We start from the raw sequence: 21,411 nt of genomic DNA on the forward strand, positions 1-21,411 counted from the left end.
AGTCACTTCCGCTGGACTATAAGCGTCGTTTCAACATAATTTGTCAACATATTGTGACGTGGAATCTATATGGAAAATACATTAGTTTTTGGTTGAGATGGAGATGTGAATCCAACATAGCAATTATTCATTTGTAGACAAACTGGAATTAAAGCCAGACTAAGTCAGTGGCTCAGATGGAACTATCCAAACTGAAGATAAATCTCCTTTAAAATGTTGATATTTGGTTGCGTTGTCAACAAAACACAATTCAATATTACTTTTGTAATACAACAAATAGTCTAAAGTGAAGGCTCTTAAATAAGTAACACATCCATGACCACATTTTGAGGTTACTGTAATCATATAAAGCGTGCATGTGCAAGATAGCATGCATAGGTCATCACAGGTCTGTGGAGATCTTAACTTCTGTAATAATCTGCACAGAATCTCAAACGGCATTGATCTCTTGCACCCATGTAGTTTTAATGTAATCTCAACTGAAATCCAGGTTATTTGGTTCTGCTATTAGATTAAGCACAGTGATTTATCAATATCGGACCTTGTATTCTGATTTGAGCTTTGCTGTGCTTTAAAATGGTTGAAAGCACAGTGATAAACATTTGGGTGACAACTAAACCAAAAATCAACTGTTTTTCTATTGGAATTAAATTTGAGTGGGTTAATATAGGTTGTAATCTCATTGATTAACATCTCAACCAAATATTACCCAATTATCCACACTGAAATGAGGTAGTGAGGCCAGTGGGGAGAGATTAAAATAGGTCATAATCTTTTATAAACACACTTTGTGATTAACGCACATTTCCTTACATAGACATCATGTTGATAATAACAGACATATTCCTCTGTTCCCATTATTAAGACGGGTTATGTCAAATTATAACAGTACCAATACAGTGACCAGAGAGACATCGTGTAACTGAGGAATCCACATCACACACCCCAAAAACAGACAACATATTCAGGCCTGGGACGTCTCAGCTATAGCGGATGCAACAGATCAGAGATGCTAACAGTAAAAAAGCATGATCGTTTTCCATGGTGTTTCTCTGTTGCCTGGATTCCACGTCCGCCTCAAACACATCTAGTTGTCAGGTGTGGTTTCCGTTCCGATGTCAGGGAGGAATCTGGGATACACATTGACATCTGGAGAGTGTCAATGGGAACGCCGCTCATCCTCCTGCTGCAACACCGTTTCTCATTCCTGAGGATGTACCGGAGATCTGGGATGTGTTGCTAACGGTTGTGTTGTTGCCGCATTGTCATGGTGACTAAGATGCTGGTGTAGTGTCCACAGACGGTGTTGCAGAGTGGACAGGATCAGCTGCCAAAATCACTTCCTGTCCTCCATTTATTTTCTCCTCTCCCCCTCTTCCTTGTTTTCCCTGAGGGCCTCCGTTTGTCTTTTATGTAGGTTTACAAGATATCGGAGTTCTAAGAATAAACTGTATGTAAAAAGTCCCCATTAAAACCTCCTTATGCTTCTGTTCTTTAAATATGTATCTAATGTGATGATATGGCACACATTCTGAAGACATCAAAGACAAAAGTGCTCTGCTTAAAAATACTGTTGGTTTGGAAACCTGTGCTTTGCTGTATGCATATTATTTTTATGCATCTAATCTAGTGGCATCTAAGGTTCAGACTGTAGCATTTTGATAATTGTGATGTTTCTTTTTTAAAGGTTTCAGTCTCTGAGCTTCCTTCCTTCACCTTAGTAAGATAATGGTATCAGGGTCAGTGGTAACATAGGAAGCGAATGATTTGCTTTGGTATGTCCAGTTGAACTACGACCTCCAGAGCTCTGCTCCCCAGCATCGTCCTCAGGGTCACTCTGCTCAGCTGCTGCAGACTCAATGGAGTACCTACAGGCAGACAACCACAAAGGTTTATGGGAGATGTAGTCTATACACAACATATAGAACACTGGGAGAGTATTCAAGTGTCAATACACAGTCAGAGATATGTGTCCTATGTGTCCTATTTAGTATATTTAAAGACTGGAGCTTTTGAGCAGGGATATTATGTTGATGTTTGCTTGCATAACCCAACAATAGGACTCAATAAAACATGAGTTGAGCAAATGTTTAAAAATGTATGTCACAATGTCCTTGCACTTCATGAAATAAAGTTTTTATTTTTCCTTATAAGAGGTCTGTGTCTGATGCCTAGGATACTGTTGCTGTGTGGCTTCTCGCACAGACCTGGTCTCACATTCCACGAGTGGCTCTGTGGCAGAGGAATCTGTCTGGGTCTCATCGTCAGTTATCGACCCGTAACTAAACTGAATGTTATAGACCGGTACTAATTGATCAGCTTCAGGGAACATAAGTAGGATAGACATTAACTTGAGGGACAGGACAGATGGACTTAGCCTATGTTCAAAGTACTGGAGAAATATCTTTCTGACATAAGACTGAGTATTGTCAGTGGTTAAAGTAAGCTGGTATGGTCCGGTATTGCATCCTAAATAAATAAATATGCTTCTGTAAATAGATATTTATCATAACCACATGTCAGCCGCATGAAAAATGGACTTGAAATTGGGTGGCATATTATAGAGGCTCCAAAATGCGGTGTGGTTCGAGGAGAACACTGATATTTTTCCAAGGCAAGGATGACTGGCGCGCGCGGACATCAATTCAGGCTACAAGTGTAGGCAGAATGACAATCGCAGAATGTCATTATACTTTCTGGTGTTTTAACAGATGTTTCTTTCTATTCATCAAATGGTTGGGGCACAGAGCACTGTTTGGCTGTTGGAATTAATTTGTGAGTGGACAAACATGCACGTGTAGCCTACATGAGCATTTTATGGTTTGACATCAGATGAAAACATCATGACTGGTTGTGTTTATGCCACATTAAGTTGACACATCTTTATTACTAGAATCACAGAGATCCTATTAAATTAATATGGATTCTACTTTATGTCATTCTATAATTAGGCCCATAAAAAAAACAGGAAGAAATTAAATCTACCTTGACCTGAGTATTGTGTACCAATTAAGAAGTGTTCAAACAGCTGTTTTTGATGGGTTCAACATCATCAAGTTCTTATTTTAATTAATTTCTTTGACTTTTCCACTACCTGTAACTTTCTGATCCTGAAAAATTAGCAATGGGCACCACCTACTGGTGACACTGAGATTGCTTAGATATCCACAAAGACATAACGGGTACAGCACATGTCTATTGCTTACAACTGGTAACTGTGGTATAAAAACCTCTCTCACACTGTGACTTACTTTCATAAAACTCTAAGCAGAGTGCAGCGGGAGAACCGGGTTCGATGTAGTCAATGGGCTTCTTATCGTTTTTGTCTTTGGCGTAGATGTTCGCCCCAAACTCCACCAGCATGTCGATCATGTCAACACTCTTCACTTTAGCAGCATGGTGCAGGGCCGTCTTGTGCAGCCGAGCATAATTCACTTTGGCACCTGAGGAAGCAAATGACACACAGAGGTTTTTACAAAAGGTGCACTCCAGAGTTGATAACTCAAACCCAGGGTTTTATTCTCTATTCAGGTCTATATTCATTGTGTTCTTCTTCTTCACAATCAGTTAATTAGTTGTTAGTTAGTGTTATTCTCTAATGCTCACCTGCATTGAGTAGCGCCTTGACGCAGGCTGTGTGTTCGTTGGCACACGCCACATGCAGTGGGGTCCCATAGTACAGGTCATATGCCTCCAGGCTGGCACCTTTAGCGATCATGATCTTCACGACGTCAGCATTACCTGAGACACAAGAACAGACCGTCACAAGTTCTCAAACAATCTTGATGCACGCTCATCCTACACCTGCCACACACTTACCCCCCATGCAAGCTTCGTGTAGGGGTGAGGTGGTCCGGGAAGAGAGGGTGGGGTTCACCTTGGCCCCATGCTCCAGCAGCATCCTCACACAGTCAAAGCTCCCAACCGAGCAGGCCTCACACAGAGGGGTGCTACCGTCCGTGTTCCGGGCATCCACCTACAGGACAACACAGCCATTATATATATATATATATATATATATATATATATATATATATATATATATATATATATATATATATATATCCTAATTAACTATAAAGAACACATTACTTTCTCTTCTCTTGATCTTTAACCTGTGTTGAATCTGGGTCCCACCCTTCCCCTATATCTATGACTAGATATATCCTTTAATAATTGTATTCTTCTATGGCTAACCTACCTCATTTGTTGCCGATATTTCTCTTATCCCTCTCTCCACTTAGTGACAGTCTCACCTGTGCTCCAGCATCCAGTAGCAGCCTGACACACTGGGTCTGCCCCCTTTCACATGCCTCATGGAGGGGGGTGATGGAGTCCACAGCCACTATGTTGACAGAGGCTCCGCTCTGGATGAGTTGCTGCAGCTGGGCAGCATGTCCCTCGGAGGCCGCCTTATGCACCTCGGTCCTCTCCGACCAGCAGCCTGGGGCAAGCCACACAGTCAACAGCCAGAGAATACCTATTGCTACATAATCAACCGGCGCTAGCTGAGTGCATGCTAGATTATCTCTGGTATTGACATCACATTTTGCCACCGTAAACCTTTACTTGACAATCTATATGGACTAAAACACAACATGGCACATACGTAGCTGATTTACGTTGCTGTTATATCATGAACACATGCTTGCTAGCTATGACATGCAGTAACCAAATGGACGCTAGCATACAAAGCCGAAATACATTCATACGCACCTATGTCTCCAAAGAAGTACGGTCTGGCAGTTTCAACCTCCATAATTTGGTCAAATCCCGTTTTATGTTGAAAAACGGTCAATTATGTCCCACGAGAAGTAAACAAGCACATTTGAGCTGTGTTTACATGCGGCACTGACATCACGTGACTGGTTTTGACATGACCTTTGATGGATTTGAGAGCATGCTGGGAATTGTAGTAGAAATGTTTTGTCAAAATGTTCATATTACTGCAAAAGTAGAGGACTGAAATTGTTTGGCTTTATTTTCCCTAACCATGCTAAAACAAGCTTTCATCTCTATAGAATATTGTAACAATTGCAGCAGGCCTTCTTGAAATGTATTTTACAATTTGTTACTGCTTATAACACAGTAATAAATCACATCAATGTGTGTCCCACAGTAAACAAAACATATGAAGATGATGAGATGTGTCCCAGCTTAGTATTCAAGCTTTCTCCTTTTTCTGATATTCCTTTGGGAATTCATCCATGAGTCAGTTCATAAGGCAGCATCAGCACCCCTCACAGAGAATGTAGCTGATGGTACGTTGAGATATGTCCAGTTGACCTACGACCTCCAGAGCTCTGGTACCCAGCAACGTCCACAGAGCCACTCTGCTAAGTTGCTGCAGACTCAGAGGAGTACCTAGAGATAATCAGACAGCCACAATGACTCTAACAAAAGTCCCATAAGGGATGGAGAATCACAAATGGAAAATATTATTGCCTCGCGACTTACTTTCATAATACTGTAAACATTGTTCAGTGGGAGAGCCAGGCTTGGTGTAGTCTATGGGCTTTTTGTTGTCATTGTCTGTGACATACACGTTGCCTCCAAAGTCCACCAGTAACTCAATCATGTCCACCATCTCTACTCTGGCAGCATGGTGGAGAGCCGTCTCATGGAACTTTGCTGCATTCACCTTGGCACCTGAACAGAAAACAAATTCTGTTTACAGTCAATACTTACATTTATTTCCTCAGGAAAATGTGGCTTTGTGGCAGATTTGTGAATGAAATTCCACAGTGTCCGCCCAGCATAGCAAATACTTGTATGTAAAACGTATTCAGAAACACTGTATAGTCACACAGAGCCATTGATATGAATACAGCAGTCGCCTGAGACAATGTTTTCCTCTTTGTCCCCATCCTCACCTGCTTTGAGCAGCACCCTGGCACAGTCCACATGTTCCTTGGCACAGGCAGCATGTAGCGGGGTACCGAACTGGAGGTCAAAGGCCTCTAGCAAGGCTCCATGCACTATCATTAGCCTCGCTATATCTGCATTACCTACAGTATAGACAGATACGAAACGGTTTCATTAGATATGGAGTACTCACACATATCTATACACTTACGGTGCATCCTCCTCACACCCATCCCTTCTTTTGCACTCCTACCTCACTCGCCCTAGTGCTGCCCCTTATCGCCTTACCTCTTCCTCCAGTCCTCTTACCTCTCCTTGTCCTGCTTAACACCTATTCCACCAGTCTCTTCCCTCCTATCCTGGTCAGTCTTCCCTCTCTTGTCCTGTTTTTTCCCTCCTCCATTCCACCTGACCCTGCCTTATCACCATTTCCCCAGTCATATACCCCTCATCATTCCCCAGTCTTACCCTTTATGCAGGCCTCATGCAGGGGAGAGGCAGTGAGTGCTGTAAGGGAGGGGTTGACTTTGGCTCCATGTTCCAGCAGCATCTTTGCACACTCCAGGCTCCCCGCAGCACAGGCGTTACAGAGAGGAGTGCTGCCATGGATGGTCCTCACGTCCACCTGGGGGAGAGGGGGTAAAGAGGAAGGGATGGAGAGATAGAGGGAGAGGGACCACTACTGCTACACATTATCTGTCTACAGCTCTATATATTTAGCCCTACTGTAGCTGCCTCACCTGAGCCCCTGCATCTAGTAGCAGTCGGGCACAGTTTGGATGTCCCTGGATGCAGGCATCATGGAGCGGGGTGATGTTGTCTACTGTCACCATGTTTACAGATGCTCCACCCTCAATCAGCTGTTTCACTTGAAGGGCCCTGCCTAAGGACGCGGCCTCATGCAACGCGGTTCGGTCTGCCCAAAACCCTAGTAGGAAAGGGAGAGGCTCTGGCTCAAACACGACCTGCTGCGTATTTACGCATTGGTTGCGCAATTATGCATTCATCCAATGAACATTGATGGGCAGTGAATGAAAACTAACATATTTACGTTCACCACCTTTCCGTCCATAATTGTAATGTGTGTAGTTCAGATTGAAAAGTTGATAGCCAGTTTGCCCAAATCGAACACTCACCAATATCTCCAAAATTCGAACGCCGTGCCGCTGTCATTTCCATTATTGCAGGATTTTCCATTGGGAAATATTACCGTGACACAAACAAAATCCACGAGTGCACTGGGTTTATTTTGTTGGAACAGCGTCAACGTGACGATATTTGTTATGACAGGGATGCAACAGAGGCTTCTGGGAGTTGTAGTTCTAAGCGTGAGAATTTGCCCACCATGTTATAAGAGCTTTTTGATTTTGTGGACATGCCATGTTATCAGTACATTTTACCACTACACATTAAAACGGGTACAAATAGGTTGCCATATTAATACCAACCAGCCAACACAGGAATTCACCAAATCCAGAGTAATCTTTGCACTTCATTAAAGGATGGTCTTTGTCATACGAATCAAACTATTGTGTTTTTAGTCCTGCGTCAATGAATAACTCAAAAGGTCCTCTTCAGTGCAAAGTTCATAGATGCTTCAGCAGACAGTTTACGTTGATGATATCATAAAATAGTATTAAAGCGAAAGTTTCAAAGGCAAAGCTCCCAATACTGAAATGACCACAAAAGCCCATCAAACAGCAATACTCCGACTCACTACTGAATAAGAACAAATACTTTAGTTTTTTTCACAAGTAAATTTTTACTTTGCAGTACAGAAATCATTTGAGCACCGTCTTTTTGTATTATTATATATCTATTTTTTTTTTACATTGATGACATTTAAACAGGGCCCTTGTCATATCAATACTGCCATAGTAAACATTTGGTCATTTTAAAGCAATTAGTCAACTTTACCACAAATGCCCAACCTGCTTCAGTCTGCTCGGGTCTGTTCATTTTTAATAGTAAAGGAAAGAACAGAATTCTATGACATTATGGTTACTCAAGCTGCAAACAGGTCCAGGTAGTTTGCCTTCTTGCTCGACTATACTTGCTCGTTCAGTGGCTTGGCCTAGGTACAGTAAGATGCCTTGCCCAGGGCTGGCTACTAGAGGCTGGAGATGAGCCACTAGGACAAGGGGGCTGATAAATGAAAACAAAAAAAAACAACAACGGCCCCCAATCACAATCGATGGAGTATTTATATTAGCTGGTCACGGAAACAATTAAAAGCTTCCTCTCTCACATGGTTATCGGTGGTCAAATGAAGCTTTGCTGGCCAAACCCTTTTTTGGTTATGGCCTGTTAGGAATATTCATTCATTACAACTGGAACAAGCCAAGCCACTCACTTACCTCCCTCACAACAACAACACCTGACAAGAAAAATACAACTGATCTGGTCACATTTCAGGATTCATTTCCCAAAAACACTTATGTTCATACATGGTTGCGTTATTTATTTTTAGTATTTGGACAAAATAAATTGGACCCTCCCACACTGTGGTACTGTTGTCTTTTGATTGATCAATTGATTTGGCGCCTGTGGACTAAACGCCTTCATCCAGGAGAGAAAATGATCATTATTACATTATGAAAAAGAAAGTAGGGCGTATGTATACCAATGTTCAGTGCAACAACTCTCTGAAAGTGATTATAAAAAGCATAACTCCCACCTGGCCCCCTTTTCCAGCGATGCTATATTATAACTTTATATATAGTGTGAACTTCCGTAATGGGCAAAACATACACTTGGATCATCAGCCAGCCCATTTATCTATATTTTTGTATGGTTTTCCTTATTTTTTAAAGATTTCAGTTGTCGGCGGCAAATATCTGATATTCACGAGTGTTGCAGACCCGCTTGTTTCTCTACTGGTCAGCTGCGTCGCCAAAGATGTCGTTCTTCTTGCGCTCCATCTCTGCAAAGTCAAATTCTGTTCCCGTCATCCGCTTGTAGATGTCCTTGATGTCGTCGCAGGTGGTCTCGAAGTGGGTGGTAGCGTCGTAGGTACGGGACATGAAGATCTACGCCAACAATAAGAAAACAAGAGATGGTTAAACACAGGCAAACAAGACAAGCAATAATTGTATTTTTGTTAACACAAGGTCACTGGATTTGACTGGGGCGAGCAGCGAAAAACAGAAGTAATGGACCCACCTGGCTTTCAGCACCCATGTCAGTTGGTGCGTACTGGTCACTGATGCTCACAAACCTGCAGAGAGAAATGACAAAGTCAACATGACCGTAGTAAAGACTAGTGGGAGACAGCCAACATCAACAGTTTAGTGATGAGGCTCGTACTTCTGCTCGACAGGCTCCAGCAGGTCCATGGCTGGTTTGACCTCCATCTCAGGGTTGTCCGTCTCCACCGTGGTGCTGACAATGGCCACATACTTCCCCTGTGCTGCCACATTATGAGTGTAGGAGATCATGCACACGTAGATATCTGCAAAAAATGTAAAATAAAATTAAAAAGAGATCAGCAAATTCAATATTTCACTCCTTGTCCGAGTTGGATGCGATTTAGGGCAGTGATTATGGTTAGGTCCATGCCACCCTTCAAATATTAATTTGATTCACTATCATCTCACCCTCAAGCGGGGTCAGTGAAAACAGTTTTCAGGGATACTGAATCGTCAACCTAGCTTCCTTTTCCCCTTAAAACCGGATGTGGGGACCCCCCCCTCAGGCATATCTTTTACGCCTGCTATGTAATGTTAGTATCATCTTAGTCTTAAGTAGAGTACTTCAATACTTTTGGGTAGTTGAGCGTGAAGATGGTCTCATGTTCAATTTATAAATCTCATGCATTGTTTCCATAGGGGCCTTGCGTGGTGACATTACTTCCTGCAGCGGGGCTCACCGTGCTTCCTGTTGACCTGGTTCTGGGGGATAATGATCTGGCAGGAGTTGGCGTCGCTGGTGTTCTTGATGGGGTGGCTCATGATGCAGATGACCCGGATCACCTGACCGACCTTGGTGCTGCGGTCCATTAGATAGCTGGGATCGCAGATCAGCTGCTTGCAGCGGGCGATCTGAGGGGGGGAAGAGGTTAAATATTAGCGCTAAGATTACACACGCCTTCCTCTAGTCAGAGTACGGCCTCTACATAAGCCGGGGAGAAATAACAAGACTCTTACCTCTCCCTCAGACTTGACTCCCACTACTTTTCCATCCTCCATGACGATCTCCTCAATGGGCTTGTTCAGCATGTAGGTTCCTCCGTAGATAGCACTTAGTCTACAGGAAGGAGACAGGGAACGAGAGGGACAGATTCTGTAAAGAATGTTCTATTCTCTGACAATGTCAATTTTAACTAGAAGCACACGGTTCAGAAATCTATTGTATACTTTCAAGAAATAGCACACTATGAAAAGACCCATCTAAATTTGAACAGTCCAACAGCAAAACAAGAAGTAATCATTGGGCATTCTGCTGAACATTGTATTTGGATTCAAATGAGTCAAACCTTTATTTGCATAGTGAAAGTCAACAAGCCAAAACACAGATAAAACAAAAAGGCAGCTAGCGTGAAAATGATAGAGGTCAGAGTTGAGGTGAGCCTTACCTGGCGAACCCTTGGGGCAGCTCCCCCAGGCCGTAGAGGGGGTAGAGGTACGGACTCTTGCCATATCTGGCCAGAGACTCACTGTACAGCTTGATCCTGTTTAGCGAGTCCATGCAAGGCAGGTCCAGGTACCTGAGAGAGAGGGGAGAGACAAGTATGAATACAGTGCTTTCTTTGAATATATAACCAAGTTTCTTAAAAGACTGGAAAATAGAATGACTATCCTTTGACACCCTGTGCTTGTGAGGCTACCATGTCATCTAAAAGGTATCATAACGGTGACATTCCAGGTCATCTTTTTCACAGTCTCAGAATATAGCTATATCCTGAAATCTGATAATCAACGTAGTGCAACTGCAAACAGGACGACCTGGAACTCTTGATGCTTTTTAGTTAACCCCAAAATGGCCGAACACCTTCCATCTCTGGCTCAGCCAATAAGATGATGCAGGTGACTCACTCGTCTGTCCGGTAGAGGGCGAGGGAGTGTCCTGTGAAGTCGATGACGTCCTGGCCCAGGTCAAACTTCTTGAACACGTCCCTCATCGTCGTCTTGTTGGGGTCCACGCCCTCCATGGTCTTGGGGTCGTTTTCGTCAAAGTTAGCCACGAAAACCAGGAACTTTCTGAAGCGCCGTTTCTCAAACAGCCCCATCAGACCTGTAGGGGAGAGAGTTGTGCTATTCAGGGGTAGCTAATTATCTACATGATTGAGAGCTGAAAAGCAAGACAATGTAGAACCAGGAAGAGGTCATTTGTGAGGAGCTGTGATGACAGTAAGAAATTTTGAACTATGGCATTCATCAATTCACTGTTTTAGACTGCTGTTAGCTGGATGGATATTAGACTTGATTAAAAGTTAAGCTCAGGTTTACTGTATGCAGAGTTATCGGACATCAAAACCCAACCTCTCTATTTCCCATTGTCCCCCTGTACCACTCACTGGATGCCAGGGCCTCGGTCTCAGTGGAGGGCACTTTGTAGATGCTGCCCTTCTTGTAGACGAAGCTGCCTTCAATCACCTTGAAGTCCAGGTAGCGCGTCACCTGTGTGATCAGCAGCATGCGGACCAACTGACCTGCACAGGTGAGACAGACAATCAGTGTTACCTTACCCAGGCAGGTTAGTAGAATACAGTTCAAACCAATTAAAATCACTTTTACATATACCGTAAATTCCGGACTATAAGCCACAACTTTTTTCCTAGGCTTTGAACCTCACGGCTTAAACAATGACGCGGCTAATATATGGATTTTTCCCGCTTTCTGTGACGTGCTCAGTGTTTTGGCGGCATGAAGCTTTCATTAGACCAATGAAATTGCCGAACGGGTTAAGGTCAAACAACTTTTTTGTTTACTGTTTAAATTAAATCAAGCGCTCTCAAACTTCCCATCATTCTGATTACGGTAGTCATTTTGTCACCCTCATCATGGCAAAGACACGGAGAAATGCATATGATGCAGCTTTCAAGTTGAAGGCGATTGATCTGGCTGTTGGAAAAGGAAATAGAGCTGCTGCACGGGAGCGTGGTCTTAATGAGTCGATGATAAGACGTTGGAAACAGCAGCGTGAGGAGTTGACTCAGTGCAAAAAGACAACTAAAGCTTACTGCTAATTTTTTATTTTTTGTTACAAGCCGTGTTTCGTTAAAGCCTATTTATTTTTGTTACAAGCCGTGTTTCGTTAAAGCCTATTTATTTTTGTTACAAGCCGTGTTTCGTTAAAGCCTATTTATTTTTGTTACAAGCCGTGTTTCGTTAAAGCCTATTTATTTTTGTTACAAGCCGTGTTTCGTTAAAGCCTATTTCTTTTTGTTACAAGCCGTGTTTCGTTAAAGCCTATTTCTTTTTGTTACAAGCCGTGTTTCGTTAAAGCCTATTTATTTTTGTTACAAGCCGTGTTTCGTTAAAGCCTATTTATTTTTGTTACAAGCCGTGTTTCGTTAAAGCCTATTTATTTTTGTTACAAGCCGTGTTTCGTTAAAGCCTATTTATTTTTGTTACAAGCCGTGTTTCGTTAAAGCCTGTGTAAAGTTAATTTGTTTCAACGTACCGGTAGGCACCTGCGGCTTATAGACACGTGCGGCTTATTTATTGTTCAAAATAATACTTTTTTTAAAATTCAGTGGGTGCCGCTTATATTCAGGTGCGCTTAATAGTCCGGAAATTACGGTACAGCTTAATTCGTCTTCAAATTGAAAGTTCTCTCTGTTGCCTCATCCTGTCAATCACATCCAATCATTGATAGGCAGCAGTATCAGTTGCACTATCAAATACGGCCACGACAACTACTGAATATTCCAGAATCACATTTTTGGTATTCATCCCTTCTTTGCTGCTGAGACCAAGGATGAATTGTTATATCTAAGGCCCCGAGTTTTTCCTTGTCTTGTGACATGGTCAGGAAAACTCCTGGCCCTAGTTAATATAATACATAATAAAAAGTGGTGATTAGTGTTTACCGTTGGCCATGAGGAACTTCGGGATGAGGTCCACATTCCAGTCTCGGCCTTTTCCCATGGACTCTGGTGGGGCGCCTGGGAGACTGAAGCGTTTATACAGCTAAAAGAGAGACAATTTGCCATTTTGTTGAAGCAGCAATTTAGCCAAGATGAATACAACAGAGTGCATATATAAGCAGCAACTGTGACTATATTGATCATGTGCTGTCACTCATTTTTAAGGATATTAAGATTAGTATGACTAGTTCCTTGTTCTCTTCCTCATGCCTCATCATTCGGATTCATACATTGCTGGGAAATGGGTGAGTAGGCATCCTGCCTGTTATCTTGTGTAAGAGAATGGTGCAGTCTTTGTTTACATCTTGTATGGCCTGTTGAGGTTGGTCTTAGGGGTCAGCGCCTCAGAGGTCAAGCTGTAGAGGTCAGAGGTTGACTTACATCCTCCAGGGGAGTGATGGAGGCACTCTCTGCCCCGTAGTAGGAGTTCCGGTCCATGTGCAGGACCTTCTTCCCCTTCACCGACATGATCCCTGACAGGATGCATTCCTATTGGACGAGAGACAGGAAGGAGAGGGGTTTGAGCATCACAAATCATACACCTGGATAGTGGCCAAAATCGCACAGATCAAACATTTGGAATGATAATTGAATCCTAGATATTGATTTTCATGTTTGAGATTGTATTGTTGTATGAATATTGCTGGTATCAGTATTTCCAGATACGATTGTTTCATAATGGCAGACGCAGTCACGGTCTCGTTACGGCAGAAAATGCACTAAAAGTCTCACATTTCACACAGCCCAGATTCAACTAGACAAGGAAACATTTGAGGCTTTGTCGCAGAATGTATTCAAAGTAATGAATGTGGACCCTGTCTGGTTTGGTCCTGTCTTTTCATGCTCTGATAACTGACTGCGTGGCCGGCAACAGTGGGCCAGTCGAGCTGCAGGATCTCTATAATGATAGCTTATGCCAGTGGTCTACCCATGCTTCCCCTCTGCTAGCTGTGTGTGTACTTAAAATTGATTAACACGGATTATATAGTGTAAGCAATTATTTAGCCTAATAAGCAGGAATTTCATAAAAAGAAGATTGATATGACAACAGACAAACATTAAATCCACTGATGAATCTTCTGGGAGAGTAGACTTAAGGCTGTGACTGAAGATGGCCTGTGACTGAAGATGGAGGAGAGAGGGGTGTGGGTGGGACCAATTCAGTAAGATCTCCAGCCTGGTTAACAGAAGGATCCCAGAATCTAGAACACAGAACTCTATTTAACATTCTCTGTCATTCTGGAGAAGAGGCAGTCTGTGGTGACAGTGTGACCACAAAATAAAGGGTTTCAGCAATGACCGCTAAAGCAGGGAGCTATGCAGAGAGGGGAGTAGGTTTGAGCGTCCAATTCAACTCACGCTCCATTTAAAAGACGGAACTGAGGCTAGATCAGACAACCAAGCTGCCGATCAGCAGCTTTCTGTTTCTCCCTTTGCAGTGCTAGGCTGCAATTCGAGTTCCTCTGTCAAGGCAATAGTTTTCCAAATTGAGTCAAGAATCACGGGCTGCCTGGTACGGTACTGCCGGCCGGGCCAGAGGAAAATGTGCGTGACTGACTCTGGAATTCCCACAGTCTTTCAAAGGCTTTAAGATCACAGCAGCTGGTTTGTAGAAGCAGCAAAACACTCTGTATCATGTGATTCCGTGGACTTTATTCCAAAAAAAGTTCAACTGAAATGCCTACCGATCCAGAACACTGTGGTGACAGAGGGTTACCTCATCCAGTAGCTTCTGCCTACATATTGAATCCGCAATATTTGATCTTACTGTAACAAATCACCCTTGATAAGACCGTGGAATAACTCAGATTGAATGTAATGGGGGGAGAAAAGGTGACCGGTTGTGTTTGAGGGAGATTCATATTTTATAGGCTACATTGTGTTGACAATGACTAATGATACGACAAATACAGGACACCACAGCACAGTGTCATGATTCCACACTCCTGGTGTACACTGCTGCCAGGTCCTACAGAATGCATTATGTCACAGGAAGTGACACTGCACTGGTGTTGCTATTGTTTTAGTTTCCATCTCCCTAGAGTCAGCCCCACTCAGATCAGGGCAATTTAGGACAGTGCTCCGGTGTACAAAAACAGCACCCCGCCCTGCTGTTCCCATCATCATGGAGATACAGGGTCCCTGACCCACTAGCCTACCCCATGCTAGCCCTAGCCAACCCCTCTGTCTGGGGCTGGGCAAGTTTAAGGACAGTACCATTTCCTCGCCACTACATTTTCAGACCATGGGCCGTAACGTTAGACAAATGGACTTTTACTGAGCTATAAAAAAAATAAAAAAAGCACTGACCGGTCAGGTCTCTCAGGGGGGAAAAAAATCAATGTCCACTCTCAGAGAGAAGGCTTGATGTTACTCAACGTGAGAACAAAGTGATGCAGGACTCCCTGTGCTGAACATCCGCAGTGGAAGCATGTGCTCCTCTCACTGACTGGTAGTCTACCACAAGCACATGAGGAACCATCGTCTGTTTCATAAAAAGGTGCAGGTAATGCCTTTGATGTTCCATCCATAATGACCAAATTACCATTTTAGTACCAATTATTACCAAGTATTTACAGATGTATTTATTTTGTGGGAAAAGGGCACCATAAAAGGTGTTACTGAAAGTCCAAACGTGCCTTGAGGATTTCTGATGAGAGAAAAATACCTTGGCAAATGTCTAAGCTGTTCATATTTCCATATTCATTTAGGAAGACAATATGGTTGCGTGGTGTAAATTGTCCTCGTTTCTCATCACAGTTTTGTAAACCCATTAAATATACATGGAGGGTGGCAGGTAGCCAAGTGGTTAGAGTGTTGGGCCAGTAAGGAAAAAGGTTGCTGGTTCGAATACCCGAGCCGTCAAGGTGAAAAACCTGTCGATGTGTCAAGGCACTTAAGCCCAATTTGCTCCAGGGGCGCCGTTCTACTATGTTTGACACTGTTAAACGACACATTTCACTATCCGGTGTGTGACACAACAAATGTTTTTTTTTTTTTTTTTGGTGCTGTAACTTCCTGAATAATATATGGCAGTAAATGGATGCCTCCCAGACACAATTTTGAGTGGCATGTGACTCAGGCAACCCTGCTGTCTGTAGGCTCTGACATTCTGCTGGGGGTAGCCTAGTCATCACAACCTCCGGCTGAAAGAGAAATCGAAGAGACCAAATCCTCAATTCAGGAAGGAAGAGTCAAACACAAGCAATAAAAACACATTGAAGTGAGAGGGGAAATTTCACAGTTAAATCTTTAACACAGCGGCCCTATAAAAAGCAGGTGGATTTTTATGATGAGTGACTGACTGAGGCCCACTCTGAAGACGGTAAAGTGTTGGGCGGCTCTCTGAAGTTCAAAAGGCCACAGTGTGTGTCACGCTGGGAACAAGAGTGACTGTGTGCCAGTGCCACCCTGGCTGACATTTCCCCACAACTCCTTCATGTGTGACTCCAAAAGGTTGGGATCCAATATCTGGACTGCAAGAAGAGTGCATCTGTAATGTCATTGAGCACTCTGAGGATCCACACACAGCACTAGAACCATCACCTCATCCTCTTCTCTAGCTCTAATTGAATGACGCTCAAAGTTGTTACCTAAATCTAATGCCTCCGTGTTTCATCTACTACTGCAGCCCTCTATCCTGTTATCAGGAAAAAAGATTCGCTGGGCCAAGACTCTCAAATTACATCACATGAATGACATCACATCACATGACAACCAAAAGTATCAAGTGGTGGTGTAAAAGAGGGACTACAATGTTGATGACCATGCCCTCCTGAGCCTCATCCTTTTAGTAAGGGGACAGAAGGACCCCCCCCCTCCCACACAACCCCAGCCCAAACGCTGGGGAGACTAGAGGTAGATGTTTGCTAGGCCCCAGCTGCAGAGGAAGAAGAATACATACAATAAAAGCATATCCCGGAACAGCCAGTTCTCCTTTCCCCACCATGTCTTTCTCAACCACAAAGAGGAACCACATAGACCACAATCAGTGTGGAGTGTGTGTGGCGGGTATTTGAGATGCTTAAATAAATGCCAAACAGAACTGGATACTTGTGTTGGGTTATGAGAATATGAAACATACTTATTCATGTCACTGAGGGAAAGAGGGTAATGTATAATGTTTACATTATGTCAGAATATGTTATTGTTAGCCATCAGGGATCCTCTGGGAGGAGAAGAGACACAGTCTGGTACCAGTCACCATGAAAGCCGTGAGTTGGGGAGGAGTGAGCACTTTGGGCCAGAGGTCAGATCAGATGAAGTGAGGAAGAACAGATATCGCTAAGGTTCTGTCTAGCAACAGATGCATTGGCTGTTCAGATGTGTAGGAGGAGACTAAGGGTTAAATATCAGTGCTTGTGTGAATATGTTTTCGTCTGTTCAGCTGTTCGATCCTTTGGGAAGAATAAACTTGGTTTAAGCCTACATAGTGTCCGTCGAGTTCTTACTCTAATAATTAGAACCTAACACTTGCTAGGTTTGACCTGCATCAGCTGGACCTATGCCTATCGCTCGTATCATACCACTATCATAGTACATGGCGCCAGTTAGGTCTACATGATGCCTCAGAGCTCTCGGACTACGGTCTGTCTGGCTTTTGCAGAACTTAAACTTGCCCTGTACTCTCAGTTCCTTTGTGACCAAACCACAAGCATCTGCAGTCTAAAACAACACAGGAGTCACCAACCTTAAAGCCAACTCTTAGCCAGGCTGCCTACCCTTACCACTGACACACCAAATGCATTCCTAACTGCCACATCCTGTTGGTGTGGACTACACAAAACGTGGCTGCACAGGATTCTGAACGATTTCACAAGATTCCTGGATGGAATATGTTATGTAATTAGTTATGTAAACATGGAATATGACAGTCAGTGTGACAGCAAAGGAACTAGCTGGACCTATATCAGTGAAAATATTGCTTTCAAACCTTGGCAATGGATTGTTTCCCATGAAACAGTATGATTTTGTCTTCTTGTGTGTGCGTTCTATTGCTGAACTGTTATTTTTAACAAAACACTCCCCCACGTGAGTCAGACATGCGAGACAGACAGGAAACTGTCAATAGATAATCTGAGTGAGGCCTCAGAGTACAGAAAATTCTATCACAAGTCTTTCCTGTCATGCATCAACCGAGTGTTTTACAGCTGAGTAAAGCAGTGGCAACAACATATCGGTCATTTTGGTTCTCTCAATGTTGGCTAGTTAGCTGGCTAACGGACACAAAGTAATTAGCAAGTACTGCTGAATCAACTTGAGAAACTAGCTGGGGAAATCAGGGTTTCCCAGACTCTGTCCTTGGGCTCCCCCTGGGTGCACATTTGGTTTTTGCTATGATTACTTGAGTCAGCTGTGTAGTGCTAGGGCATGCCACAGTTTGGGAAACCCTGAGCTAAGTAACATTAGCTAGCTACATTCAGGTTTGGTGGATTATGGTTCATAAATTGCAGGTGTGGCTGTTGTTCACTGCCCATTCATTTTACACACACTGAATTAGCTATTTATACTGAACAAAAATATAAACGCAACATGATAGTGTTAGTCCCTTGTTTCATGAGCTGAAATAAAATAATCCAGAAATGTCCCATACGCATAGCATAAAAAGCTTATTATATTTTGTGCACATCCCTTTCAGTGAGCATTTCTCCTTTGCCAAGATAATCCATTCACCTGACAGGTGTGGCATATCAAGAAGCTGATTAAAAAGATCATTACACAGGTGCACCTTATGCTGGGGACAATAAAAAGCCACTAAAATGTGCAGTTGTCACATAACACAATGCCACAGATGTCTCAAGTTTTGAGGGAGTGTACTATTGGCATGCTGACTGCAGGAATGTCCACCAGAACTGTTGCAAGATCATTTTTCTACCCTAAGCCACCTCCAATGCCGTTTTAGAGAGTTTGGCAGTACTTCCAACAGGCCACCACGCCAGCCCAGGTCTTCAACATCAGGCTTCTTCACCTGCGGGGTCGTCTGAGACCAGCCACCCGTACAACTGATGCAACTTGGGTTTTGCACAACCAAAGAATTCCTGCACAAACCATCTCAGGGAAGCTCATCTGCGTGCTCGTTGTCTTGACCTGACTGCAGTCTGGCTTCGGCGGGCAAATGCTCACCTTCGATGGCTACTGGCACGCTAGAGAAGTGTGCTCTTCACGGATGAATCCTGGTGTCAACTGTACCGGGCAGATGTCAGACAGCGTGTATGGAGTCATGTGGGCGCACGGTTTGCTGATGTCAACGTTGTGAACAGAGTGCCCCATGATGGCGGTGGGGTTATGGTAGGCAGGCATAAGCGTCGGCCAATAAACACAATTTAATTTTATCGATGGTAATTTGAGTGCACAACGACACTGTGACGAGATCCTGAGTGTGTCCTTCATCCATGTGTCCTTCATCCACCGCCATCACCTCATGTTTCAGCACAATGCACAGCCGCATTTTGCAAGGATCTGTACACAATTCCTGGAAGATGAAAATGTCCCAGTTCTTCCATGGCCTGCATACTCACCAGACATCTCACCCATTGAGCATGTTTGGGATGCTCTGGGTCGACGTGTAGGACGTGTTCCAGTTGCCGCCAAGATCTAAACTTTGCGCAGCCATTGAAGAGTGGGAAAACTTTCCACAGGCCACAATTAACAGCCTGATCAACTCTATGTGAAGGAGATGTGTCACTGTGCATGAGGCAAATGGTGGTCAAACCAGACTAACAGATGCATATCTGTACTCCCGGTCATGTGAAATCAATAGATTAGGGCCTAATTTATTTATTTCAATTGACTGATTTCCTATATGAACTAACTCAGTAAAATCTTTGAAAATGTTGCGTTTATATTTCTGTTCAGTGTACTAACCCATCATAGGTACACCAGTTAGATTAGCTAACTAGTTACGAGTTAGCTAGCTAAAATGATACTCGCGGGGAGAATCTCCTCCCCAAAACAAACGAAAACCAGCGCCTGTTAGAGAGAAATCCAAGCAGTCATGAATAAAGCTTCATCGCATGGTGACGGTAACGTTACATAAATTGGTATCCAACTCGAAAATTACACTAGCTTTGTATCACACTCAACATGAGCGTATAGGCACACTTTTTCAAACTAAAAAGGACAATACACTAACAAACTGGGACACGTTAGCCTAAACAAAGCTGTCATTAACTACAGTAGCTATCCAGCTATCAAATTAGCTACCAATGCCAGTTAGATTTTTCTATTTGATTGATTGATAAACAGCATGCATGAAGATGAATGAGACTGAGGCACCACCTTGAAATGACGTTAAACGTATAAATTGTTACCTACCTAGCTACCGAACGTTAAATTCATTGTGAAAAATACTTGTGAATGCAAACATTGACAGACGTGACCACTGACAGTAGTTAGCTAGCTTATTAGGCCCAGCCGATAGTTGAACTACGCTAGCTAGCGGGTTAGCAAAGCTCGCACAAAGTGGCAATTGAAGGAACATATTCCCTCTGAGCATCGCTTAGATTATTCAAGGAACGAAATGGCATGGTACAATTATTCTCACCGTCAGTCCAGTACCCAGCACGATAACGTCGTATTCTTCATTCATTTTCCCAAGTATTTTCTCCTCTTTTCCTGAATATTGGCCCGAAGTAAGTGGAGATCTGCAAAGCTGGAAATGAAAGGGGCTGCGGTTCAACGTCAAGCAATTCCGCTTCACTGTAGGGGAGGAGCCTATAGTCTTCTGTCAGTAACGGTAACATTTCTCCAATTTCTGGGTATCGATAATGAATCGATTATGTATTTATCAATGGGCATTTCCCTTAATATATTTTTCATAAGAATCGTGATCTTATTCATCTTGTAATTTGTAAAAGTCTACTGTAGCTACCGTACTCCACCACCTGCCTATGCTGAGCATTTATTTTGTCGGAGGTGTCCTCTTTGTGACATTGTCTTTAGCCACATTATACGGAGTATGTATGTTCTCTCCCGTGTGTATGTGTGTGTGCTATGCATAGATTACTTTCCTGGATGGACTGGATCCAGTCCACATTGCATCCTTAGTTTGCTTTGGTGAGTCAGTAGGTCAGGTGACAAACCCACACAATCATAACATATACACTCCCCTAATCCTTTCTTTAATCCTTCATATTCCAAGCTGCCGCATGGTATTATGTATAACAACATATGCAGTGCCTTCAGAAAATATTCCCAACCCTTAACTTTTTCCACATTTTGTTGTGTTACAGCCTGAATTTAAAGTGGATAAAATGTAGATTAATAAAAAATGAAAATTAATTGTCTTGAGTCAATAAGTATTCAACCCCTTTGTTATGGCAAGTCTAAATAATTTCAGGAGTAAAAATGTGCTTAACAAGTCACATAATAAGTTGCAAGGACTCACTCTGTGTGCAATAATATTGTTTAACAAGATTTTTGAATGACTACTTCATCTCTGTTCCTCAGTCAAGCAG

The 21,411-nt window shown here is 43.0% G+C and overlaps 3 protein-coding genes across 3 annotated transcripts; all 3 read right to left on the minus strand.

Moving 5' to 3' along the window:
* Nucleotides 1–1,451: 1,451 nt before the first annotated feature.
* On the minus strand, nt 1,452–5,007 carry LOC106609355 (ankyrin repeat and SOCS box protein 13). Its single transcript, XM_014208110.3, has 6 exons — nt 4,717–5,007; nt 4,257–4,444; nt 3,820–3,976; nt 3,607–3,741; nt 3,252–3,443; nt 1,452–1,868 (listed from the first exon to the last, which is right to left on the minus strand). Exons 1-6 carry the CDS (start codon nt 4,757–4,759, stop codon nt 1,741–1,743), a joined length of 843 nt encoding a protein of 280 aa, XP_014063585.1. The 5' UTR covers nt 4,760–5,007; the 3' UTR covers nt 1,452–1,740.
* On the minus strand, nt 4,956–7,142 carry asb13a.1 (ankyrin repeat and SOCS box containing 13a, tandem duplicate 1). Its single transcript, XM_014208109.3, has 6 exons — nt 7,002–7,142; nt 6,606–6,793; nt 6,334–6,490; nt 5,874–6,008; nt 5,458–5,649; nt 4,956–5,364 (listed from the first exon to the last, which is right to left on the minus strand). The coding sequence occupies exons 1-6, from the start codon at nt 7,060–7,062 to the stop codon at nt 5,231–5,233; spliced, it is 867 nt and encodes a 288-aa protein (XP_014063584.1). The 5' UTR covers nt 7,063–7,142; the 3' UTR covers nt 4,956–5,230.
* A 1,158-nt stretch (nt 7,143–8,300) lies between these two features.
* Nucleotides 8,301–20,661, minus strand: LOC106609353 (rab GDP dissociation inhibitor beta). Its single transcript, XM_014208108.3, has 11 exons — nt 20,499–20,661; nt 13,337–13,444; nt 12,899–12,998; nt 11,381–11,515; nt 10,899–11,097; nt 10,439–10,570; nt 10,011–10,110; nt 9,734–9,905; nt 9,172–9,316; nt 9,028–9,082; nt 8,301–8,894 (listed from the first exon to the last, which is right to left on the minus strand). The coding sequence occupies exons 1-11, from the start codon at nt 20,541–20,543 to the stop codon at nt 8,739–8,741; spliced, it is 1,347 nt and encodes a 448-aa protein (XP_014063583.1). The 5' UTR covers nt 20,544–20,661; the 3' UTR covers nt 8,301–8,738.
* Between the last annotated feature and the right edge of the window lie 750 nt (nt 20,662–21,411).

The sequence above is a fragment of the Salmo salar genome, chromosome 07 (assembly GCF_965601325.2).
Source record: "Salmo salar chromosome 07, fSalSal1, whole genome shotgun sequence".
NCBI classification, from domain to species: domain Eukaryota; kingdom Metazoa; phylum Chordata; class Actinopteri; order Salmoniformes; family Salmonidae; genus Salmo; species Salmo salar.

Excerpts from the sequence above, each read along its gene's own strand:
- asb13a.1 (XM_014208109.3), bottom strand. The coding sequence starts at position 7,062 with ATGGAAAATCCTGCAATAATGGAAATGACAGCGGCACGGCGTTCGAAT. Across the intron at positions 6,491-6,605 it reads TACTAGATGCAGGGGCTCAG|GTGGACGTGAGGACCATCCA; the intron begins GTGAGGCAGCTA and ends CCTCTCCCCCAG. Across the intron at positions 5,365-5,457 it reads ATGTTTACAGTATTATGAAA|GTACTCCTCTGAGTCTGCAG; the intron begins GTAAGTCGCGAG and ends GATTATCTCTAG.
- LOC106609355 (XM_014208110.3), bottom strand. The coding sequence starts at position 4,759 with ATGGAGGTTGAAACTGCCAGACCGTACTTCTTTGGAGACATAG. Across the intron at positions 3,977-4,256 it reads TACTGGATGCTGGAGCACAG|GTGGATGCCCGGAACACGGA; the intron begins GTGAGACTGTCA and ends GTTGTCCTGTAG. Across the intron at positions 3,444-3,606 it reads CAAGGCGCTACTCAATGCAG|GTGCCAAAGTGAATTATGCT; the intron begins GTGAGCATTAGA and ends TTGCTTCCTCAG.
- LOC106609353 (XM_014208108.3), bottom strand. The coding sequence starts at position 20,543 with ATGAATGAAGAATACGACGTTATCGTGCTGGGTACTGGACTGACG. Across the intron at positions 13,445-20,498 it reads TGCTGGGTACTGGACTGACG|GAATGCATCCTGTCAGGGAT; the intron begins GTGAGAATAATT and ends CTCGTCCAATAG. Across the intron at positions 10,571-10,898 it reads GCCCTCTACCGGACAGACGA|GTACCTGGACCTGCCTTGCA; the intron begins GTGAGTCACCTG and ends CCTCTCTCTCAG.